Source organism: Trachurus japonicus, chromosome 22 (genome assembly GCF_045865225.1).
Source record: "Trachurus japonicus isolate A0001 chromosome 22, Traja_1.0".
NCBI classification, from domain to species: Eukaryota; Metazoa; Chordata; class Actinopteri; order Carangiformes; family Carangidae; genus Trachurus; species Trachurus japonicus.
Window position 1 is genome coordinate 19,515,090 of NC_140928.1, and position 22,074 is coordinate 19,537,163.

Sequence of the window (22,074 nt, forward strand, 5' to 3'; positions counted from 1 at the left end):
TACATGAGTGGGTTGATACCACTTTCATAGCAAGACTATTTCTTTAAAGCCCCTGTACAGACTTTTCATTTAGTGTTGATTTTGGCGGCCCCTGTGGACGAAAGCGGTGGTGTTTTGCTGGAATGAAGACTGCATTTCCCACTGTCATGAAGACGTTTGTGTAGATTTGTTTTGGAAACGTCGGAAAGAAGACGGTACTTGCTTTTTTTTTTTTAGCAGCAGCAGCGTAATGTATCTATTGGTATGGTTTGGTCAGTGGTCCGACCAGACCATGCCTTCCAGAGGTATAGAATTAGACTACTTAGAAATAGCGTATCTTCACACTGATGGACTCACATCAGCAGAAACCAGAGACTTTTGCATATCCAGTTAAAAGCTCTGTACCGATCTGAAGTATATGACACAGAACCTAGACAATGGCAGGAGGGACTGGGAAGAGCATAATGTGACAAAACAGCACTACAGCATAAACTGACATGTAGGGGTCACAATGATAACAATATTCCATGTAATAGTCCTTCTAATGTCATTGGATAAGTGATAAGATTTAATCTTGTGCTCCTCACTGGATCTTTCCTTAAATCTGTGCCCTCAAACGGAGCTATACCTGACTGAAAGCTCTTAGCTAATAATTACCTGGAGTAGTGTTAGTGCAAGCTTCACTGATTCAGTCGGGAGCCACAATAGCACAGTGTTTGCTTCCTTCTTGTCCTTGTGACTTATTCTACTGTACCATTCAGCTAAGGCAGAGTTGTGCTATCAGCTCATTAACTCCTGCGTTTCCCTCCACGTGTTGAGTTGCAACAACCACCAGTGAAACATAAAAAAGATGAGACAGCTCACAGCAGCCCGGCCGGGGCCCACAGAAGCCTCAAGTCAAAGTGTGCAAATCAGAGTCAAAGTAGAGGGCAAGCCTGTGGCAAACACAGGCTGAACTAAAAACCTTTCCTCTTTGCCTCAGTGCACCCCGAGCTTCACGTTCCATTCACATCACAAAGCCACAAACTGGAAAGCAAACCTTTTGACGAGCTCCACGAGTTTGTAACTGGATTATCTGTCATTAGAACTAAGCCTGTTTCAGCCTTTTTTTTTCTCTTTTTGGCCCCTGCTAAACCAATGAGGTGACCAGCCTCTCTTCAGACACGCTTAAATTGAGTCTATGTGGAGTCTGGTGTGCTGCTGTGTATGTACCACCTCAGCCAAAAATAATGCCATAAAGAGCACTACTGGGAGATGCGAGTTAAAATATGAAAAAAAAAAAAAAAAAAAAAAAAAAGAGGGCAAGAGATACATGTACAGTTGGAGAAATGGGATCCCTCGGGGGTCTTAATGACAAAAAGGTTCTTGGAAATTCCTCCCATTACATGCAATAACATTTGTCCATTGGTCTAGGGTAAAGGAAAACACTCCAGACTAAAAAATCACAATAGCTGCAATATTTTTAGAAACCAAACTATGATAAGCTCTAAAATTAGAATTCAATTAGTCTTGAACAACAATTCACAGTGTGGGATAATAATCTTGTGTCGCTCCAGTGAAAAAAATATTCCTCTCCTGTGTGGCCGAACAAAGACACAAGGGATCTTAAAGTCATGTGAACATGCTATCCGCCCATGCATTTCTCAGTTCACATAATGGCACATATATTGCAAAAACAACTGGTGTGACCACAGGCCAATTCAGTTTTTTCAGCTCCTGGAAACAAAGGCTTGTCTGTGAACCTCGCAAGGCCAGAGATTCTACAATGCCAGGAGACAAAACAAGAACTCGTTCTTTGTTTACAGCAGTCATTTCCTTTAACTTGGCTGCAGTTGGCGCACCGGACCACTGGGACCTTCACTGCTACCATTTTATTAGCATGTGGTCTAAATCGGACTATTTCTAAGGTCAAGAGCATATGCTTTCCTTGAGTATGTCGCAATGTCGCTTTAAGACCCAAAGGAGAGATCTCTTCAGACAGGGCTTGTCAACACAACAGCATGCAAAAAAATACTACAGATCACCATGATTTAAAAGCAGGAGGAACCAGAACCAGTCCAAAACAGTAACCAATGAAATAGGGAAAAATAAAAGGAGAGCATTTTTACATCTGAGTTTCTCATCACTAGTACAGCACATGTGTGGAGCTCCAACTATCTGGGACTTCCCTCCCCGCCGGACCTCTGCTCGTGGGAGTCAGCTTACTCCCTGCTGTGCTCACCATCCTTTAATATGCTGATATAACTTACTGTAGAACAACACAGCAGTGCAAGTTGAGCACATGTGCGGCATCAATCTAACTCAGTGTGAATGTGGGAAAATGGACGGTATGAGTTGAGATGACATCAGGCCAGAGTATCTCACAGCCCTGCCTGCACAGTGTAAACATCAGCCGCCTCAGGAGTGTGAGGGTATTTCCAGCCATTAATCAGTGTTTGTTTACCATGTTTTATTCCAACAAATGAAACCGAGTAGGGTCATCCTTAAAATACGAAATAGACTATTTTCTGGGGATTTGTTGTGGGAGTAGCATAAACAGGGATGACGATGCTTTGGTCATTTTAGTGGTGAAACAAGCAGGTCTGTTCCAGAAAGCAGGTTTACTGAGTTATCTGGATAATCTGACCAAGGAAAACCTGGAAAATCATGACATCACACCAGTTCTGGGATTTGCTCTCAGGAGATCCAGGTACAACCTTAATTAGAAAACTGAAAAGCAAAGGTACCCAACAGAGGTCACTTCAACTAAAACTTGAAAACCATCAAACTTATGATGTATTTGAACCAAAACTAGGTCAAAACCTATTTCCTGGACCACATATGGTCAATGTGCCAAATTGAGGATGTAGTTGAGAACTGTTGGAGCGTATTTGCCTGACATATTCTGCCACGTTCTGCCCCATTTCAGCCCTTTATCAGTGTGTTTTACTCTTATTCTGTGATGGCAAATACAAGCACCTATGAATTCCTATTAATGATGCTCTCATTTAATGTTTTGCTGTTTCTGTTGTCACGCTGTTTCTGTTGTCACGCTATGGTACAACTTCCAAACAGAAACTGAAACACAGATTGCATGTCAACTTCCTAAATCATTTCTAAGTGGCTGGCTGCTGTTTCATAAGTAACACAGTGCACAGCATCTGTCTGGGTATCAAACTGCTGCCCCATCTCTCTTTTAAAGTTGCCAAGGTTTGTCCAAAAACTCATTTGATTTGTTGCCCGCTGTTGTTTTTTTGAAAAAGTCTTAAGCTGGCAACACTGCCGGCTGTAAATGCCCCCCAAATGGAAAGTGTTTGTGCCAATTTATTTTGAAAGAGAAACGGCCACTGGGGGAAAGCCAACTGGGTCATGGACATTTGCGATTATGCAGTCCAGCCAAAAACAAAATTATAGAGTCAGAGGAGGTAATATCTCAGAGAAAAATTTCATATATTCATACTTATATATATACTGTATATACACACTGTATATTGCATAGATTATGAAGTCATGATAGTGATGTACGTAGAAAATCACCTAAATTCTTGATTAAAATCATTATTTGAAAAAATGTGGGGAGTTTTTTCCTATGTTTTTGTTGAGGAATGACATTTCTTCACATGGCAAGGTTGGCTCAGCCTCATCACACATACAGTGTTTGTGCCTGTAGTGGTTAACCTAATCAAATTATACTTTTCAATCAGATTTAGCAACAAGGAAATAGCCAACTCGTGATTTTAGCCTATAACAGCATATTATCATCCGGATTGTGACGAGACATTGCGGTGAATTGCGCCAGTTCAGAAGAAAACAACAAATTAGTCAAAGATAGAAAGATATATATAGAGAAAATAATGACTTTCTGAAATTAAAAAGTAGAAAAAACTGACCAAACTCCTGACTGAAATGCTGTTTAATAATAGCATTCACTTTACTATGATTAATGACAAGTGTACTTTGATTTATTATTTTGATAAATGGCAATTGAGTTCACTGAATGTTATAATAAAGAAAAGCAGCAAATTGTCCATTTGAGAATCAGGAACCTGAGAAATTGAAATTTTCTTTTGTTATTTTTGCTTGACTACATGGTAAAATGATCAATTATTAAGAATGATTTTTCTGTCAACTGAAGAATCGATTTATTATTTAACCATGACATGGTGATTGTGAACTATATTTCATGACATCTCTGATTTGGATATGACTGTATTTCCCCTCTCAGACTGCATGAATACTTCAACTCACATTTGTCCATGCATACGTCTAAAAGTGATTGGAGGTTGGATTCCACATACTGCTTGGTCCTCAAAAACTTTTGGAAATGTATTAATTATGTCACAAGTCATGATGCTGCAGTAACGTCAAGATCCTCCTTATGGTTCAGTATGTTACTTAGAAAAGCCCTTATACACAAACTCTAGGCACTCCTACTGTACAAGGTGTGTGTATCCATTCAATAACCTAAATCTATTCACTTGAATTTCACTTGCTCTTACCTTAAAGGTTCTCCTTCATCCTATTACCACAGCTGGCTCCAATCAATGTGAATACAATCTCTTCTTTTAAAATTCAAAGGCAGAAAGACATCAAACCAATTTTGTGGGACTTTGTCCCCCCATCAAAGAAGTCTTAAATTTTCACCAGAGTTTTTCTGATTAGTTTGGTTGTTGGTTCAGCAAATGGGCTGTCATAAAATCCTTTGGAATGGTATGTCCTTACAAAATTGAACCAAGTTAAATAGCAATCTGATAAAGTATTGAATAGAACTAAAAATACCCTGCATAAGCCGGGTTGTGGTATTTCTCAATTCAATGTGTTGGAGTGAACGTAACACTGCGGGGACAGACTAGTTTGTTCTCATTTACAGGTATAACAAGAAGGACACACAGCTCAAAACAAATTAATCAGTTTTCAACCACAAATACCTGTGAAGTGCTGCAAACCTGGAGCCTCATCTCCAACTCTAACTGAACCAATTTACATACCAACACACCAAAATATTACTTATTTAAAAGTTCCATGAAAAAAAAAAAGTTAAAATTGCCAATTTATTAAAACGATGGGGACAACTGAGACTTTGAAAAGTCTACAAACACAACATGGTGCTTTTGAGGTCTGGACTGTCGTTTGAATGTCTGACTCTGTTGCTCACATTAATTCACAACTACACTATATGGAAATCATCATAAATGTACCAGGAGGTCCAACAGCGGAAATGATCCCAGAGTTAACTGTGGGTGTATGAGAAGGTGGCGTATGGTTCAAAGCCCCCCTGGTTGTCAGCACACTGGGGCGAGGGAGCAGCTCAGAGTGCTGATGCAGCATACCTGGTAGATCCTGGCAGCAGCACTTCAAAGAGCCGTACTACTCTTTGAAACCCATCATACTTCACCCCTGTGGTTGCTTAAAGAGCCAGTGTGCTTAACAGTTTCAGTATGTTTGGCACACACTGTCAGCCCAAGTGTGTGGGGGGGGACTCAGGAAATTCTGTGTTATAAGAAACAGTGCCGAGGCGAAATCAAGGCAATTTATCCTAATATCTTATTAAAGACATTTCACTGCAGTAAAAGGTGAACGCCAAACCAAGGCCCTGGGAGCACCGAGGTACAAGAGAGCTTTTTGTATTACAAGCCAGTGACAAATGGGAAGATAAAGGGAACTATGTCTTTTTTGGAGAGATTTTAAATAAGCTTTCTTACAAAAGCCACAGTATATTTCTCCTTTGAATTATTAACATGAAATATAAAAAAAAGCTGAAACGTGAAGCTGAACTAAAATTTATTTTCTGATGAATGGAGTGCCAGAGCAATAAATGCAAAAGCAGAAATATTTAAAGGGAATGACAAAATTCAGAGAAGAAATGTATAATCCATCAAAACACTGTAGCTCTCAACCTGAAACAAGAGATCAGAAGGTGATTTCTGTTTCTTCAGGATCATATAGAAAGGTTAACCGAGGCAATCCATATCATTATGAATTCTATTAAACCTCTCTTTCTTGGTTTGTGGAAATAAAAACATTTTAAAAAAGGGAAAAGGCCAGACATTCCTGGAATTCTCTGACAGCTCGATACACAAGAAAGGGCTGGACTGGAAAAACAGAGTCCAAGATCAGGGCCAAGCTGTCTGAGAGATTGTCACTCACATATCAACAGACAAATAAAAGGGTGGTGACCACTGGTGTTTACCTCTGAATGAATTACACCCTCAGTCGCCGCTAGGTTCATTATGGAGGCCGGGCACCACGTGATCATCTGTGTTTCCTTCTCTTCTCTGAGCAGTGTGAGAGAGAGGGTGAGGTACGGGGTGAGGGAGGAATTTCAATGGCTGCAGAGGCGAGAGCCTGGAGCAGACAGACTATGTGGGTGTTGACATTGCACCCCCACTCACCACCACCACCTCCTCCTCCCTCCTCCACCACCTCCACCACCCCTCCAACGCAATGCTTCAAGCTGCCAGCATGCTTCACACACTCCCCGGCAGTCAGCTGCCAATTCTGCTGCTACTTAGCTCCACAAAACACAATTAAAAAGGGAACAAAATGCCCATTTCCAGGCACATAGTGAAGCAGCTTTCCCAGAGAGGTGTTGGCACTGAGCGATCCTTTTCCAAAGACTAACAATCTTCAATCTAAAAAGTCGTCAGAGACCATTAAAAAAGCCTTTAGGTTCTATTGAGTGTGACCAAATAGGCTACCACAATCTAAGTGTCTACAGTAAAGACTTTTGTTAAGTTGATCACACACACAATCCTCAGGATAGTAATTTGGCCTAAGTGAATAATACTTTAAACCTGAACGTATCAATCTCCCAAATCAACACAAGTTAAACCGACAGTGTTTTAAAAGTTCAGGAACTTTTGACAGACTCTGGAAAACAAGAGCGACCGTGTCTGTGTTCATCAGCACAGCATCTCAAACTCCAGGCTTTCAAAGGAGAGATATGCTGTTTACCTTGGCAGTGAACCCCATTGAGACCATAACGCTCTATTCCCCCCGAGCTGCCTCAAGGGTGGGCAAATAAATAGTACACGTGAGCACAATGGTGAAATTTGACCAAAAGCAGCGCTTGCACGGCTCTTATAAGGCAGCGGAGGTGTGCTGCGTGCTGGATGCAGAGAATGAAATGTTTCAAAGAGGAAAATATATTAAGATGTTGCAAAAATGACACTTTTATCTTCCTCATATGGAGCTCATCTGTACCTTCTATATCCAACATTCAACATTTTTTTCTTTTTGTGGTATATAAGGGATCTTTTTTTAAAGAACAGATTTGTTTCAAGTTGGGGTTTTTTTACTCAAAAATCTCCTTTTGCAAATTGATAGTTCACATGGATGTTTGACCTTCACTATACAGGATGATATACACTATGTACATAGTCTGACACCTAAAGGCTGTTTTCACACACATCTACTGAAAGGGTAAAGTTGTTCCGGACACCTTAAATCGTGTTTCTACAAACAGAGACTGAAAGTCCATTGTACATGAAGCCTCAACTGCTTATAAGCTGAGAATGGAGTTAACAGTGAAGTAGGACACATCTTCTCTGTGTTAGTTATAGATTCTGGATATTAGGATGAGGGGGAAGGAGTGGGTGTAGAATTTCATACCCAACAATCAAATTATCATTCAAAACATAATATTCAAAAGAAACACAATGATGCATTTGTTTTCGTCCGGAATAAAATCAGCCATACGATGATGAAGCCCTGTGTATGTCACATTTCTCTGGACTCACCCTGTGCTGCTAAGTAGATCTGTTCCAGTGTGAACAGCTTTCACAGGCCCTTGAGTCGTGGCAGCAGCAGCATGCCGCAGCTTAGGGTTAAGTGTGAGGCACTCTCTGCTCAGCATCCTGTTGGCCAGGTTCAGACTGGTGAGCTGCAGGCAGAAGAAGAGACTTTAAAATATTGATTCAAAGTCAACACATTTCTTGCACTTATTGTCTTAGCAGGAAGTTGGAACACAAGTTGCTAAGTCGCTGTTGAGTCAAACCTGAATGTGCGCTGATCGGCACTACCAGGCCAGCCAGTTCAAACACTGACTAAAACAAATGAGACGTATGATGAGTGCATGCTTGTGTTTCCTCCCTCCCTACATACACAGACCTACCACTTTGTGCTCTTGTATCTGGAAGCTTTTTGAAATGTACACATGGCACATGGCACAGCTAGTCTCCACTCCCCCCACCACCACCACCACCACCACCACCAAATCCATCCCTATAACAGAATCTGCTATTATGACTGATCTGTTTACAACCGCATCAGCACTACTGTACCTCTCTGCTGCTCCGTGCCCTGGGAATTCAGCTCGGTGCCGTAATCGAATGTTAGAATTAATCATACCGCCGTGGTGTTTTATTTACTTTATTTCCTGCTGCGTCGCACTAAATGCCCAATGGAAAATTTGTAAAGCTGCCAAGCCTTGTGCAGCGTGAAAAATGTACCAGCGTGGTGCTACACAGCTACAGCCTTAAGTTACTTATTGAAGTAGAGTGGCTGCACCCTTAGAGACTATTGAGTCTAATTAAGGAATACATACAGTTGATACCACAATAACAAGTTATTCCAATGTACTTTATGTTTTCCCATAATTCCCCATTGTATATTAACTAAGACAAAATGTTACAAAGATGCCTTAATGAAGTGTTGAACATAACAATACACATTTAACATTATGTTTACGCGTCATAGCACACTACACTGGTTTTATTGTATATATGTGGCCTAGCATGAGAGTGAGTAATTACCCAAACCTTAAAGGTCAACTAGTGTAACAGGGTGTTGTTCTTGTTTACAGAGCCCCCCATTTAGTTCAGCAAGTGATTTAATGACTTCAAATTCTGGGCCTTTAAAAAAAAAAAAAAAAACATGTACTCTGAGCCGTTAAGTGCAAGACAGTGAACCGGTGTACTCTGAAAAATAAACTGCTGCCATGCCCAGGATTAACTATTCATAGGAAATACGGCAAACACCTTTCAGACTGACAGAATAATGTAGAGTCAAAGGGAAGCCATAAAAACTGCAGTCTGTGTGGTCTGGTGCCATCACAAAAAACTTTGACAGAAAAAAAAAATGAGGCAGAGGAGGCAGAAGAGGAGGAGGAGGAAGGAGGAAGGAGGAGAGGTTGCGGGGCTCCACAGGCCGAATGACAAACCTTTGGGGAATATAGGAGAAGGTGGTGATGGAGCCAGTGAAGCTGCCGCTCCCCTGCTCAGTGCCAATTTGCCACATTCCTCTATTTATAAGCATCAATTACCACAAAAAAGTGGTTGCTTGTTAAGTATCAAAAGAAATCACTCCCCCATGGTGCATCTGATAATGAGACCTCACACGGAGCTGAGGCTTGATGCGGCTTCACCACTGTTTGGGCCAGCCAGCTTCAACCCCCTGTTCCAGACTCGCCCCCGCACCAGCCCCCCTCCCACCCCCCCACACAGCCCACAGACTGTAGTGGAGCCGAGGGCTGAAGGAGGAAGGTGCGCGGTAAGAGGCAGCAGACCCTCCGGCTCCGACAGGTCTGCTGAATGAATGAGCAGCTAGATGCCGCCCATCAGCATGGGGTCAGAGCCAGGTTTACACATCAACAAAGAGAAAGATCAGACCTCACAGTGAGAGACTACTGCACAGGGGCCAGATCCTTCTTCCTTTCATGAAACGCTGCACAGATCAGTTTACAGTTGCTTAATAACTCAGCATAGTTTCTTTTTCTGCGAACACAGTGAAGCTTCCTGCTCCAGGTGGGTGTCTGTTCGGCAAAGGGGTTATCGAGGTTAAAAACACAACAGACTCACGTGTTGTGTCAGCAGGTTGATGTGGCTGGAGCTGGCGTAGTGGCGAGCAACCTGCTTGTCGGCCAGCTTCTGCAGGGCTGAGATGAAGGCCTGCTGGTTGGACTGGGCCTGGGCAGACAGGGCGTTCAGCTCCTTGAAGGCTCCCACTGAGTTGGACTTCAGCTTACTGGAACTGCTCCTCCTGTTAACTGAGAAATAAAATCATAGGATCAATGTGAGAACATAAGAACGAAGCAGATAACAAGAAGGTCAGAACTGCAATGAGCTTTAACCTTGGCCTGCAGATGTGGGTCTAGAGAGCTTCTGGCTGTAGATCTGCGTGGCGTTTGGGATGGAGGAGGGCGCCCCGGAGCCGGATGCGGATGAGGAAAAGGACTGAATCCTCCTGAGCACCTGGGTCGGTTGCCCGGTGGAGATTGTGTGAAAGCCGGCGGGGACAGCCGTCCGGATCGCTCTGGTTGGTTGCGTGACCACGGGGGCGGAGGCGTACGCGGGGGGGTCGAAAAGAGCCTCGGAGTGACAGAACTGAGACTTGGCCAGGGACTGCGCGTAGGACGGCGGCTGAGGGGGAGGGGGCGGCGGCGGGCAGTGGAGAGGCAGGGATGCCGGAGCGAGAGAGCAGTGCTGCACGTGGATGTGAGTGCAGTCTAAAGTCACAGGAAAGCTGGAGCAGTGCTGAGACGCCTGGACATCTGGCTGGGTTTTACCACTTCCAACAGTTGCCTGTTGTTCTTCAGACAGCGCACGTACAGGAGGTTGACTCTCAGCGGCCTTGATGTCTGGGTCGCTGCTGACTTTCCCCGTGGAGAGCGAGGACTCTGAAGCGCTGGAATCCTCTTTGGCCACAGGCAGAGCTGTTCAAAGGGGGAAAGAAGCCAGAGCTCCTTTATCATCAGTTAGCCATTCCTCGGCTCTGACACACATTTGTTTTCCCCCAATGAGTGCTAATCATTTGAAGCTGACCTTTTCTTCACCCCTAATGACTCAATCCTTTCCCCTGAACCTTTTTATTTGGGGGGGGGGGGTTACAAATCTAAACAATTCCTGTTTACTGTGCATGAATGATAAAATATTAAACATAAACCAGACAGAGTGACAAGAATATGAAAAAAACAAAAACATGGAAGTAACTTACTTTTGGAATTCACATAATCGCCTGAATGTCCAGAGGCATTTATCTCACGAACGTCTTTCTTAACACTCCTGACTTTTGTTCCTAGGAAGACGGTGGCTGATTTATTTTTCTGTGTGTAGAATGTCAGTACTTCCTCCAGATCGTTTTCACTGTTAATAAAAACAGGAGATAAATGTGTATAGCAGATTGAGATCACTCCTCACTCAGTAGCATATATAGCTGGAAGAGTAAAGAGCCAAGCCCTGAACAATGGTGAGTGGGCTTGCCAATTCACTAACCTTGCTGCAGTGATGTACTCCTGAAATACACTGGGGTTGACACAATGTTCCTCTTTGCTGCTCTCCTGCTTTTTCAACATATGTTCAGTTTCCTGGGGAGATAAGGAGGAGTAAGATGAATATCTGTTTTTGCATCACCCTCGTGTACGTATGTTGTAATTCTCCGGGCAAAAATCAGTGTCTGGGAATGGTTACCTTGTTGTAACAGTGGATAAACTCCCCTAACTGGTGGGACAGGATCCGTCTGCGGTCTTGCAGTGGTAATTGGCGACTGGGCAAGACCACCTTAATGTCTTGCTGAAGGTTACTGGCTGCTCTTTTCAGGAAGCGAATCACCAGCTCCTGTGCAGACAACAAAAAAAACACACTTCAGATATCTGTCATTATCACAGCCCTGAATCACTGATTCATCATGTCACGCTTATGCAAACTGCCTATGTGCGCTCTCCTTTTCAGCCTCCAATGCCATTTAAAACACCCAACCCTTTGAATTTAATGGCCTAGAGACTGGGCCCGAGTTCGTATTCATTTTCCCCAAGGGTTTGAGGTTACTGATGATGATGTATGCCATTACAATGCAGACTTTCCAATCAGGGCTAACTTTTACAGAGACCACGTTTTCCCTCCATGTGGCCACAAATGCTTCGTACACATTTCAGCTAAAGCCAAGGTACAGATGAGTAATAATGAGGGGAACTCTGGCATGTATATACATACAAAGGAAACAATCCTCCAGGGCATACCACCCATGTCAACTTTGTTAGGAGGAGGAGATTCTAAATGGTCCTCAGTGTACCATTTGGTCGTTGTCCTTGTCTGGCCAAGTTGGGATGGTGTTGGCTCTGCTCTCTGCCAACAGTCTTTGCTGGACTCGCTGCAGGTATGAGGAGAAGGCCATCCGGGCCTGCACCTTACTGCAGAGGGGAGAGGCAAAAGCAGAAGAGAGAGAGGAAAGTCATCATGAGCTGCAAAGGTAAAGCAAAAGAAAAGGAAATAAAAGGAGTAGGCGCAGCAGCAAAGATCATCCATTAGGTCTCCTGTCAGTTTCTCTTGAAGCTGACAGTAAAGACTATTTTGTTACACTGGAATCTCTGATAGCATCTGAAGCATTTACAGTCATTCCATTTTGCTGACATTTTATCCAGCAAAGGAGAGAAAACAAGAGCCTATATGTATCCCTTCCAGCCAGAAGTTGTTGAAACACAGCATATTTTGTTCTGCACTGGCATCAAAATGATAAGCTGTCTCCACGGCCCAGGTGAACGTGGAAAGAGACCTGTCAGAACACTGCGGTGGAAGAAAAAAAAAGAAAGAAAGAAAAAAAAAGTTTGGGAGGTAGCTGTCAAACACAAACAATGATATGCTGATATGCTGTACTATAATTTCCTTGCATCAAGCACTGAGGAATTTGTACAAACTCAGACTTGTTATTGTGATTCCACCATAAATTATAATAAAATCTTGCCAATCTTTGTTGCATGTAGCAGTAAATACAGAGTACACACACTTCTGTATGTCTGATAGTGTAGAGAGCTTTTAGTGAAATAAAGGGATATATAAAAACTCAGGAAAACATGATTCATGCCTGCATATCAACAGAAATGATTATTATGATAAATTAATAACTTCTTACTCAATTAACAATCAATCATCTGAAAGGTTTAATCACCCATTTCTTTTACCAAGTCATTAAAAGTAATTAAATATTCTGGCAAAGGATGCCTCCTCTCATCTCTTTTACCTGGAACACAAGTGTTTCTCCTTCTAAAATAGGGAGGGATGATGGAATAAGGGAGAGGAAAATACAGTAAGTGAGGAAGATGAGAGCAGCAGCCAAACAGAGCAGCAGCCCAGAACACAGACTGACCTGAGGTCCCAGCCTTGCTGAAGGATGTTGAGCAGGTTGACTCTGGGCCTGGCATTGTGCGTGGCTGCCTCTGAGCTGGACAGAGCCTCGCCGTGGCAACGCTCCAGTGGTGTGGCCACTTGTTTTCTCTGCTCTGCTACCAAAGCCTTGTGTGAGACTGGCTCCAGAGCTTGTTTCACCTCCTCTCTCTCCTCCGGAGCGCACTCCTCTCCCTCCTGACTGCCGCTCTCAGTCGGGGAGGCCTTGGATTCCTTCCCTGAGGTATGCAGCATTGCAAGGAAAGACAAATGTCAGTTGCATCACTGGCATTTTGGATTAGAGACACGGAGGCACTCAAAATAGGCCTTTTATTGTTGCTGCAATGAAATGAACTCATTCAGAGTCATATTTGGCCAACCTCACCGTGACACAGGGGAGTTATTTATTGGAACCAAAAGAGTATTAGCATGCAATGTTGTCCCACTTAGCTACACTCCTCTCAGTTTTAGAAAAAAAAAGAAGAAGTTTCCTGAGCCGAGGCAGAAAACATCAGGCCTACCCGATTTTTTTTTCCCTGCAGCAGAGCGATGAGTCAGGTGGCGCTGTCTCCTCTTACGTGCCTCAAGAGACAGCAGCTTCCTCTCATACTGGACAACGTGACAGCCATGGACGGCGTCCACCTGCAGCTGCACATTCCCATTCACATTCCTGAGAGACAGAACAAGAAATGTCAACACAGCGGTAATAACAACAACAATAATGATTTATACATATATCAGAAACAATTACAAAGTACTTTGCAGAGCAATACTTATAAATTTTAACTGAAGCCAGTTCTGAGAAAGATTAGTCGGGTTGGGTAGCTTGTCCAGAAGTTGACATGAGAGACAGTGATGGTCCAAAGGAGAGAGGATAAATGGCAAATAATAAAAGCAACTGAGGTCTGTAGCAACAACCGTCTCACTAATCTGGCTACCTAATGAATGTGGAAAAATCATAGATGGGCTTAGTTGGGGGCCAAATCTCCAGACAATATTGCACAACAGTCAAAGCTGTGGTTAAAACTTGAAAGCCTGCACTGATTCAAATAACATAAATGCATGTTGTATTAAAATAACAAAAATGCGGTTCAATAAAAAGACACAGTTCATCTGTAACTGTCTTTCCCCTCCTGCCCCCAAATCGACACCACAATGCCACATAGACACCGGGCGTGTGCTGGAAAAGTTGACTGTGCTTCATCTTTTCAGCTGTTCCCCTCACCTATCCAATCGAAAGACCAAACAAACGCCACGTTCGAATCCAACCCGTTTCCACAAACTGATGGAGAGATTTATTCCCCAATCCTGACCACAATGGAAATGCTTACCTTCCATGGAAAAGTCTGTTTGCCAACATGTAGTTCATTGATGTCTTGGACTCCAGATATCCACTGAGAGAAGAAGATAATGAGCAAATTACAATAATCATAAAGGCAGCGGCCCCATTGAGCCTTGACCACCGTATTTTGCGGCAAATGTGTTAAAATGGGGCTTCTGTGATATAGCTGCTCTGGAAGCAGCCGCTATTAAACGCACCAATAATTTCCCAGACGGCTCAATAATATGCTTTTTAAAAAATGCCACAAAATCCCTGCTGCTAAGAGACCCGTGGATCTAATCAAGAAACATACTGTATGCTCATATAGGAATATGAATAGTAAGCACAAAAAATGGATTTCCTCTCTCTGAGGGAGTTTCTGTACCGTTTTGACAATAAGTCACTGTGAGATATGAGCATTTCTTGGAACATAAAACACAGAGTTGAACAAATATGTTCTGACAACAAATAAGTCAGTAAATTTGTAGCCACACCTCAGTCTGGTAGCTCAATTAGACACAGTCAAGAGGAGTCATATGGTCTGACTTTACACACTGATTGCATTCGTTTAGCCAAAGTGCCTGCACTTATTTGAGGACACATATTAATAACATTATAGATAAGTACCCCTCTGGGATTGCGAGTGATCTGTCTGCTCCTTCTTGGCTCAGCTTACCCATAGAGCTCCCATGTTTCTGCGGTGGGAAAGATCCTGATGAAGCCTCCCCGTCTCTCATATTCCTCCTTTATCCTCCTCAGCACTTTGATCTATATTTGCAAGAAACAAAAGACATTTTCTGAAATAGACACAGCTTTAAATAGAGATTTCAGGTTCCTGTCATGTCTTAATTTGGCAGACCCGCACACATCGTGTCACACACCACCGTTATTACCTCCTCAGCTGTCAAGCTCAGAGTGCTGTCTCCTTGGCCTTGTTTGGCTCCTTGTTTGTCTTTTGATGCCTCAGTCTCTGTGTTACTGGCTGATGCGGGCCTCTGTCGCTACAGGGGGGACAAGAGTAGAGACAAAATCATGCTATATCGACACCCACCATGGTCAGCCATTCAACATATATACTGTATTATACATAGTCTTAAATGTTTGCAAAGACATAACTGACAAACATTTCTCTACTCCCTCTAACATAAAGGGAGCATTTTGTTATACGCTGGCATTCCTGACTGTCTCCCCGCTGCATGCACGACCAGGCTGTGATTGACAACTTTGGCATGCAGGTTGGAACTTGGGCCAGACTGCACGGCGCAACCCCACAGGATCACATACAGAATTTGTCATCTAAATAGCAGGGGGATTACATTTAATTTGTCTGATGCGGCTGGGGGGATACAAAGGCAGCCAAAAAATGACAAGGCCTAATCCCACTGAAAAAGTCTCAACTGTTGCCCCTAATCAAAGTAAAGGGAGAGGACAGGTTCACCGGAGGCCCCTGGAGTTCTTCAACAGCCTCTGTGACAACCCTGCTTTAGTGTCGGGCCTTATTTTTAGTTGAAGTCTGAGGAATTGAGTCTCTGTGCAGCAAAGTTTCTGACTTTTCTGAGTCAAGTGGTGCATTGCAGCATCTGAGCCGCTCGAACTAACAAAGGGCCACTTTGCTAATGTAATGAAAATTCTATTGAAATAAAGCATTAGGGATCGATACACGCAGTCTGTCTGCCACCATGAAAATCAGTAGAACCACATAATCAAATAAGCAAAAAGCAGAAAGCAATTTCTTACCCGTAATGTAACAGGCATCAGGGAATTGCAATGGGTCAAAGCAAAAGAAGATTAATATGTCTGAGTCAGACAACTTAGAACTTACCACTCTGCCGTGTGCAGTGGATGGCGGTGCAGAAAATGGTTTCTAAGAGGCAATGGGTGAAGACAGTGAGTTGTGGGGAAGCGTCAGCATTTTCATTTAACCTTTGCAAGACCGCATGCAGACAAAATGCATGCTACATCAACACACAACAATGAAGCATTGTTACTGTATGTCTAAACAAGCCCTTTTGCACAATCTAAGGTGGAGCAGAAATCTGTCTGATTTAGTAATCTCCCTCCAGCAGACCCCGCGCCAAATCTGGGTGCAGTAGTCGAGTGGAGGGAGCCAAGTGCATTAGCTGTTGTGGCATCATTAGGCAACAAGGCCTAGAGAGAGCATTAGTCACTTGATTAGAAGTGATAAAACAATAAGCCACAGAGAGTAGCACTTACACACTGATGTCACTCAAACGCTGTAATTGCATTAGCAGTTGTTTTGCATTACGGTGAATTTTCCATGAGTATAGGAGAAGAGCTCAGTGACAGTGGCAGGAATGTACTGTAAGCAACGGCGATGAAGACAAGAATGGGAATGTTTCACAAGGAGGGGTGAATGAGTGCAACACTTGGCTTGGCTCTTTGCTCTCTGTGTGTGTGTGTGTGTGTGTGTGTGTGTGTGTGTGTGTGTGTGTGTGTGTGTGTTTGTGTGTGTTTGTGTGTGTGTGCAGTGCCAGTACCTGTGTTCTCGGGGCTGTGGGATGCTTCAGGCTTGGGTCCAGGGTGACTCGGTCAGAGCGTGGCTGTCTCGACAGGGGGTCCTGACACACAAAGCCTGAAGAGGTGCGAAGGAGTCACAAGGGGGTATGTGAATAACATCAGGTCTTAAATATGTTCATTCCCATGACCTCCATACTATATATTACATCAGATGTTCAATGATTGTGCAAGAACATGAGGCACAGAGGTAATAAATTATACGTGATTTAAGAATATCTTTATGAATATCATGCTAATTCAAAAAATATATTTGCTTTCACGTCTTTTTGGGCAGAAGGGGAGGAAATGTTTTAATATAGTGACAGATTGCTGCCCAGTACAGCAAAAACCTCAATGTAATGTGGACCACTGACTGGGTTCTGGGTTCCTTCCTTGAAGGCATAGTTCAGTGTTTTGGCAAATATGCTTCTTCGCATTCTTGCTGAGAGCTTAAAGAGAAGATTGATACTGATCTCAGTGTTAAGTATAACACCGCAGCCAGCAGCCAGTTATCCTAGCTTAGCCAAAAGAATGGAAAGAAGGAAACAGTTAGCCCAGCTCTGTCTAACAGGAAAAATATCTGCCCGACAGCTCCTCTAAAGCTCATTAATTACCACATAGTCATGTTTGTTTAGTCCATACATGAAACCAATGTGTGAAAACAACAACTCAATGCTTCAAGATGGGTTACATTTTGGACCTTCACTTGCTGCTAGCTGGTCAATGGAAGTTAAAGCTGGAAACAGTAAAACCGCAAAACATGTTGATTACTGAGATCGACAGTTGTTGCTTGGTGGAGTTTGTAGGTTACCACTGGACAGAGTCAAGCTAGCTGTTTCCAGTCTTTATGCTAAGCTAAGCTAACTGAGCGCTGGCAGCAGGCTCTGAAATGAGAGTGGTAATGATGCTGTCATCTAACTTGTTGTCTTGCCAGAAAGCAAATAAGCACATTTTCCCCAAATGATTAAGTACCCCTTTCAACTGTTGTCAGGGAAAGGAGACATGCTACTTTCATTTAATAATGCTACAAACATTTACATTTAACTGCATCACAGTGGTAGTTAGAGGTGATGAAGAAAAATGTTAGCAATTCACATTTCCCGCTCGGATGTTCCCACCCTGTCAATATGATTTAAATCTATGATCCTCGGTTTATTCATTCCACAGAGCTAGCCAATGGTAAAAAGTGAAATGTTACAATTGCAGTGTGTTTATGTTGTATCTTACAGCTATAACTTGGGTTGAATTAAGCCTATTGACAGCTTGGAGCTCCAGGCTATTTGTTCTACCTCATCCAAGCCGTCAGGTAACAATCAGGCCCCTGCCATGCTCTTGCCTAAACACAGCAATTATTACAAACATGGGCGACATGGAGCTGACAGCTATACACAGGCGGAAAATGAATGCTAATGGAATGCTGTCATTATTTACAGGTCTGGGATGCAGCCCAAGTGTTATCAGCCAAAAGCGACTTAGTTTGTTTGGTACATAATAGATGTGCTATGTTTTACATGCCACTGCTCATTTTCCCCAGGCCCGCAGCGGCGTCTCAGTCCAAAGATAACTGGCAATTTATGATTCTACTCTTTCATTTAATGAGCCGGAGGGGAGGGTTTCAAGCCACAGCATGGCCTAGGCCGAGACATGCACGTATGTGTGAACGCACATGTGCGCACACACACACGCAGGCATGCACACATAATAGCCATTCCTTTAATATCATTAGGCTGAGACCACAGATAGGTCTAACGTTTGAGTGCCAGTTTCGATGGCTGCCAGCTAATCAGCGGGCTCCATGTCTCCTGTGATTCATAATAAGGATAAAGTAGAGGATTAAATTGAATAATCAAGAGATGTGAAAGCTTGGCTAATATTTGTGTCTCTCTTTTTCTTTTTCAACACGAATACTTTAAACTCCAATCTATGAAGATGAGGCAAGCTCTTTTTTCCTGCTTGGGACTTCAATAATTAAAAAAGGGAGGAGACATAACAGAGACACATCTCATTCCCTGCTGAAAACGCTCTTGTATAATCAGTGTTTATCACTGCCTTTGGCCAGGTGTCTTTTCTTTCTGCCTGCTGAAGATTGCTATATTTGATATGTAGGATCCAGTTTCTCAAAAGAGCTTAATGACTTCAAAACAACTGAGGCCTCTGTTGACAATTTAGTCCGCTAGTCATTTAATGTTAATTAACGATTGCTGCGGTTTATTCTCTCAACACTGCAGCACCCATTATGAAGCCAAACAGCTATTTTCGGCAGTTTGCGCAAACGCAACAGGAGGAATGTAGGAAAACATTAAGCATTAAAACAATAGACGACTGTCTCCATCAGCTTGAAACCTGCTGGCTTACAGGAACAACAGACTAGTATCTATGCCTTTGGAGTGAGACTGGTGAAGAAAATACAGCCAAATTACAGTACTTTTGATTTTTGTATTTTATTTTCCAAAATTAACATATTTATTCCAGTCATATCATTAAAATTTGTGATGAATAAATCTGAATTGTGCCACAAGCAAAAATATTTTTGCATTCCTATCCGAAGTATAAGCAATCTGAAATTTTAGCTTTAAGTATCTGACAACATCTTGATAGGCAGTGTAAATTGTTTTTAAGCTCTGAATATTAGTCAGTCTGTGTTATTAAAGTTGTTGACTCCTGTTGCTATCCAGATGTTCCAGCTGAATTCTGCGTTTTGAATTTTTTGTTTCTAATGTAGGCTCTTAGAAATCTGTTCTCCTAATATCTTTTCCATGACTTTTAATGTGCTGCATTTACCAAATGTTTTCCCAGCTCTGATAATTATCTGATGGTTAATAAATGTAACTTATGTAAGATCTCGAAGCGAAAGGCCCCATTCTGTTCTAAGAGATGTGAAGCTCTCTTTCTCTTACCCACCAGTATATACTGTAATACATAACTCTTTAAACATCAAGGTTATCACTGCTGAATTTATACAAATTAAATATCTATGAAGTGCAGTCACTTTGGCTCCAAACAGAGGTTGTATTCAGTCATTGTTTCAGCACGCACTCACCCACAAGCGAAAACATGTCTGCAATCATGCTGGCCTTTATCTTCAAATCCAAGGGCGCATCGCTGTAAATAAGTGGATGAAACAAAAAAGAAACAAACACAAAAATTGCAACAGATTCCTGAGCACAGAGTAGAAACCAAATGAGTCAAATATTGTAAGAGGATACAGATTTGTTGTCTGACCTTGACTAAACTGCTAAACTCACTAAGCACTTTTACAGAAGAAACAAATTTAGCCACATCTCTAGCGTGACGGATTGTTTTCACAAACTATGTGTGAATGCCATTTCCTTCATTTTTTCTATTTTTCTATTAACCTCTTGTATATTAAGAAGAAAAACCCTGTCCGGGTTAGTGGGGTGATATAAATATTTCCAGTCGGAGATTCTCCTAAAACAACGGCTGAAAGAATCAAATACTGTGGAGACAGTGTCACTCACCATGCCAGGGAGGGAGAAAGGTTCACCTCTAACAACCACGGTTTGAGGTTGGAGTCAATGAGCACATCAAAACCATAAAGCTCTGCAGAGGGACACACAAAATGAATCAAAAGGTTTTCACCGCAGACTGGGAAGTCGGCAGAGAGCGGCAGAATTAGAAACCTCTCTGATCTGCTCCCTGAAAATAAAGGATGAAGGGTATCAAAGTCACAAGCGTTTCCAGGGTTTTATCATAGCCCCATTATGTGGCATTTGGCAACAGAGGCCTCTGTCTTTCTGCTTCTGATTACACGCATGTTATATACCCAGTCACTCAAGAAAGAAACATCCACCAAAAGTCTGCTACTGAGGGATTGGCTCAATTAAATTAACTAAGTACATACACATTTCATCTGTCATGAAGTTGCTTATGTAGGATGGTAGATCAAAAACAACCGTGGCTGTGAATATTTTCACACATACAGTCAATAATTTTCTCATTATAGGGGAGGGGAAGCAGTCTGCATATTGTCACTATGTATTAACGAGAAGGGCTGAACTCTAATAGCTACCAGGAAAAGCCCAACCGCCATCATAAAGTTAGTGTCCTCTCCAAATTTGGGAAATAATTATGACTCCAGAAGTAGAAAGCTGGGAATGTGATGGTGTGTCCTAACTTCAAGTAGCAGAAACATGGGGGAATTAAAAAGCCATAGGCTACGTAGTGTATGTATTTTACCCTGGCAATAGTTGTGCACTGAGTGACACGATAAAAGTCTTTAACAAAGTGGTCAGGAAGTTCCCCGTGTAAAAATTCATTCAATCACTCCCAATTTTCCCTCTTGTTTCTCTGACTGATATATAGCACACTGTGATTGAATCTGCCTATGTGCCCTGTGACGGCCCTCACGCTGCTCTGGGGAGTGTCACCCCATAAGCCGACGACCCGCCGGCCCCGGCAGCAGCGTGCAGCGAAACCGCAGTATTTTACAGGGATAGGGCAAAGCCCAGCCATACAGCCAGAGGAAAAATCCTTCTAATGGCACTTCAAAAGAACAGACTGTGTTGAGAACAGGCCAGGGGGCTTGGGAGTTTCAAAGCTGCCATAACCAGCACTGTTTGTTCTAGGATCTCAGGTCAATGCCAGTGTTAAGCATACAAAAGCCAGCGTGACAGCATGCAATGGCTTGATATTGCACTTGGTTGAATAACATGGTGCGGTTCTAGATTAAAAGAGAAATGAGTTGAACTTGCTGCACATTACTTCATATAGTATAAGATTAAAAATCATTTCTACTTTTCAGTCATTTTAATTGATTGTACAATGGAAATGCAGGTTGTTTGTTTGGTTTATTTCCTATTCCTAAAAATTATATTCTTTTATGACTGTTATAGGATAATATCTGAGAGCACCCCAGAGCTACAATTTACTGTTCTTTTCTGTTCCGTTTTGTATTTTAAGTTATTTAAATAAAATGTATATTAGTATTTGAAAGGGCGAGTTCTGTAAGGTCTTTTGCTCCAAGGTTTATATTTACTTCTTTTCATTTTGTCACCTACTAAATATGTCATTTGCCCTGGGGTATGAAATTTAAAAAACAAGTTTCATGTAGACTATAACATGAAAAATTACGTAAATACCCACTGCCATGTTGTTTTCACCATCTGTGTTTAGAAAATAGATAAGGATCTGTGTAATTTACTGGGCTACTGTATATGAGATGGT

The 22,074-nt window shown here is 42.4% G+C and overlaps 1 protein-coding gene across 3 annotated transcripts in view; it reads right to left on the minus strand.

Moving 5' to 3' along the window:
- Nucleotides 1–22,074, minus strand: part of ttll5 (tubulin tyrosine ligase-like family, member 5) — a 48,867-nt gene that overhangs the window by 13,906 nt on the left and 12,887 nt on the right. The window contains exons 12-27 of one of the 3 annotated variants that reach the window (XM_085767043.1): nt 20,370–20,451; nt 19,931–19,992; nt 16,872–16,966; nt 16,196–16,237; nt 15,267–15,374; nt 15,050–15,141; nt 14,384–14,446; nt 13,574–13,722; nt 13,036–13,291; nt 11,965–12,082; nt 11,364–11,510; nt 11,169–11,260; nt 10,891–11,039; nt 10,028–10,609; nt 9,756–9,943; nt 7,698–7,840 (exon numbers count right to left, since the gene is read on the minus strand). In XM_085767043.1, the coding sequence (XP_085623169.1) occupies nt 7,698–7,840; nt 9,756–9,943; nt 10,028–10,609; nt 10,891–11,039; nt 11,169–11,260; nt 11,364–11,510; nt 11,965–12,082; nt 13,036–13,291; nt 13,574–13,722; nt 14,384–14,446; nt 15,050–15,141; nt 15,267–15,374; nt 16,196–16,237; nt 16,872–16,966; nt 19,931–19,992; nt 20,370–20,451 (2,368 nt within the window). The remainder of the gene's footprint in view (nt 1–7,697; nt 7,841–9,755; nt 9,944–10,027; nt 10,610–10,890; nt 11,040–11,168; nt 11,261–11,363; nt 11,511–11,964; nt 12,083–13,035; nt 13,292–13,573; nt 13,723–14,383; nt 14,447–15,049; nt 15,142–15,266; nt 15,375–16,195; nt 16,238–16,871; nt 16,967–19,930; nt 19,993–20,369; nt 20,452–22,074) is intronic. The other 2 variants (XM_085767045.1, XM_085767044.1) reach the window with 2 other exon arrangements.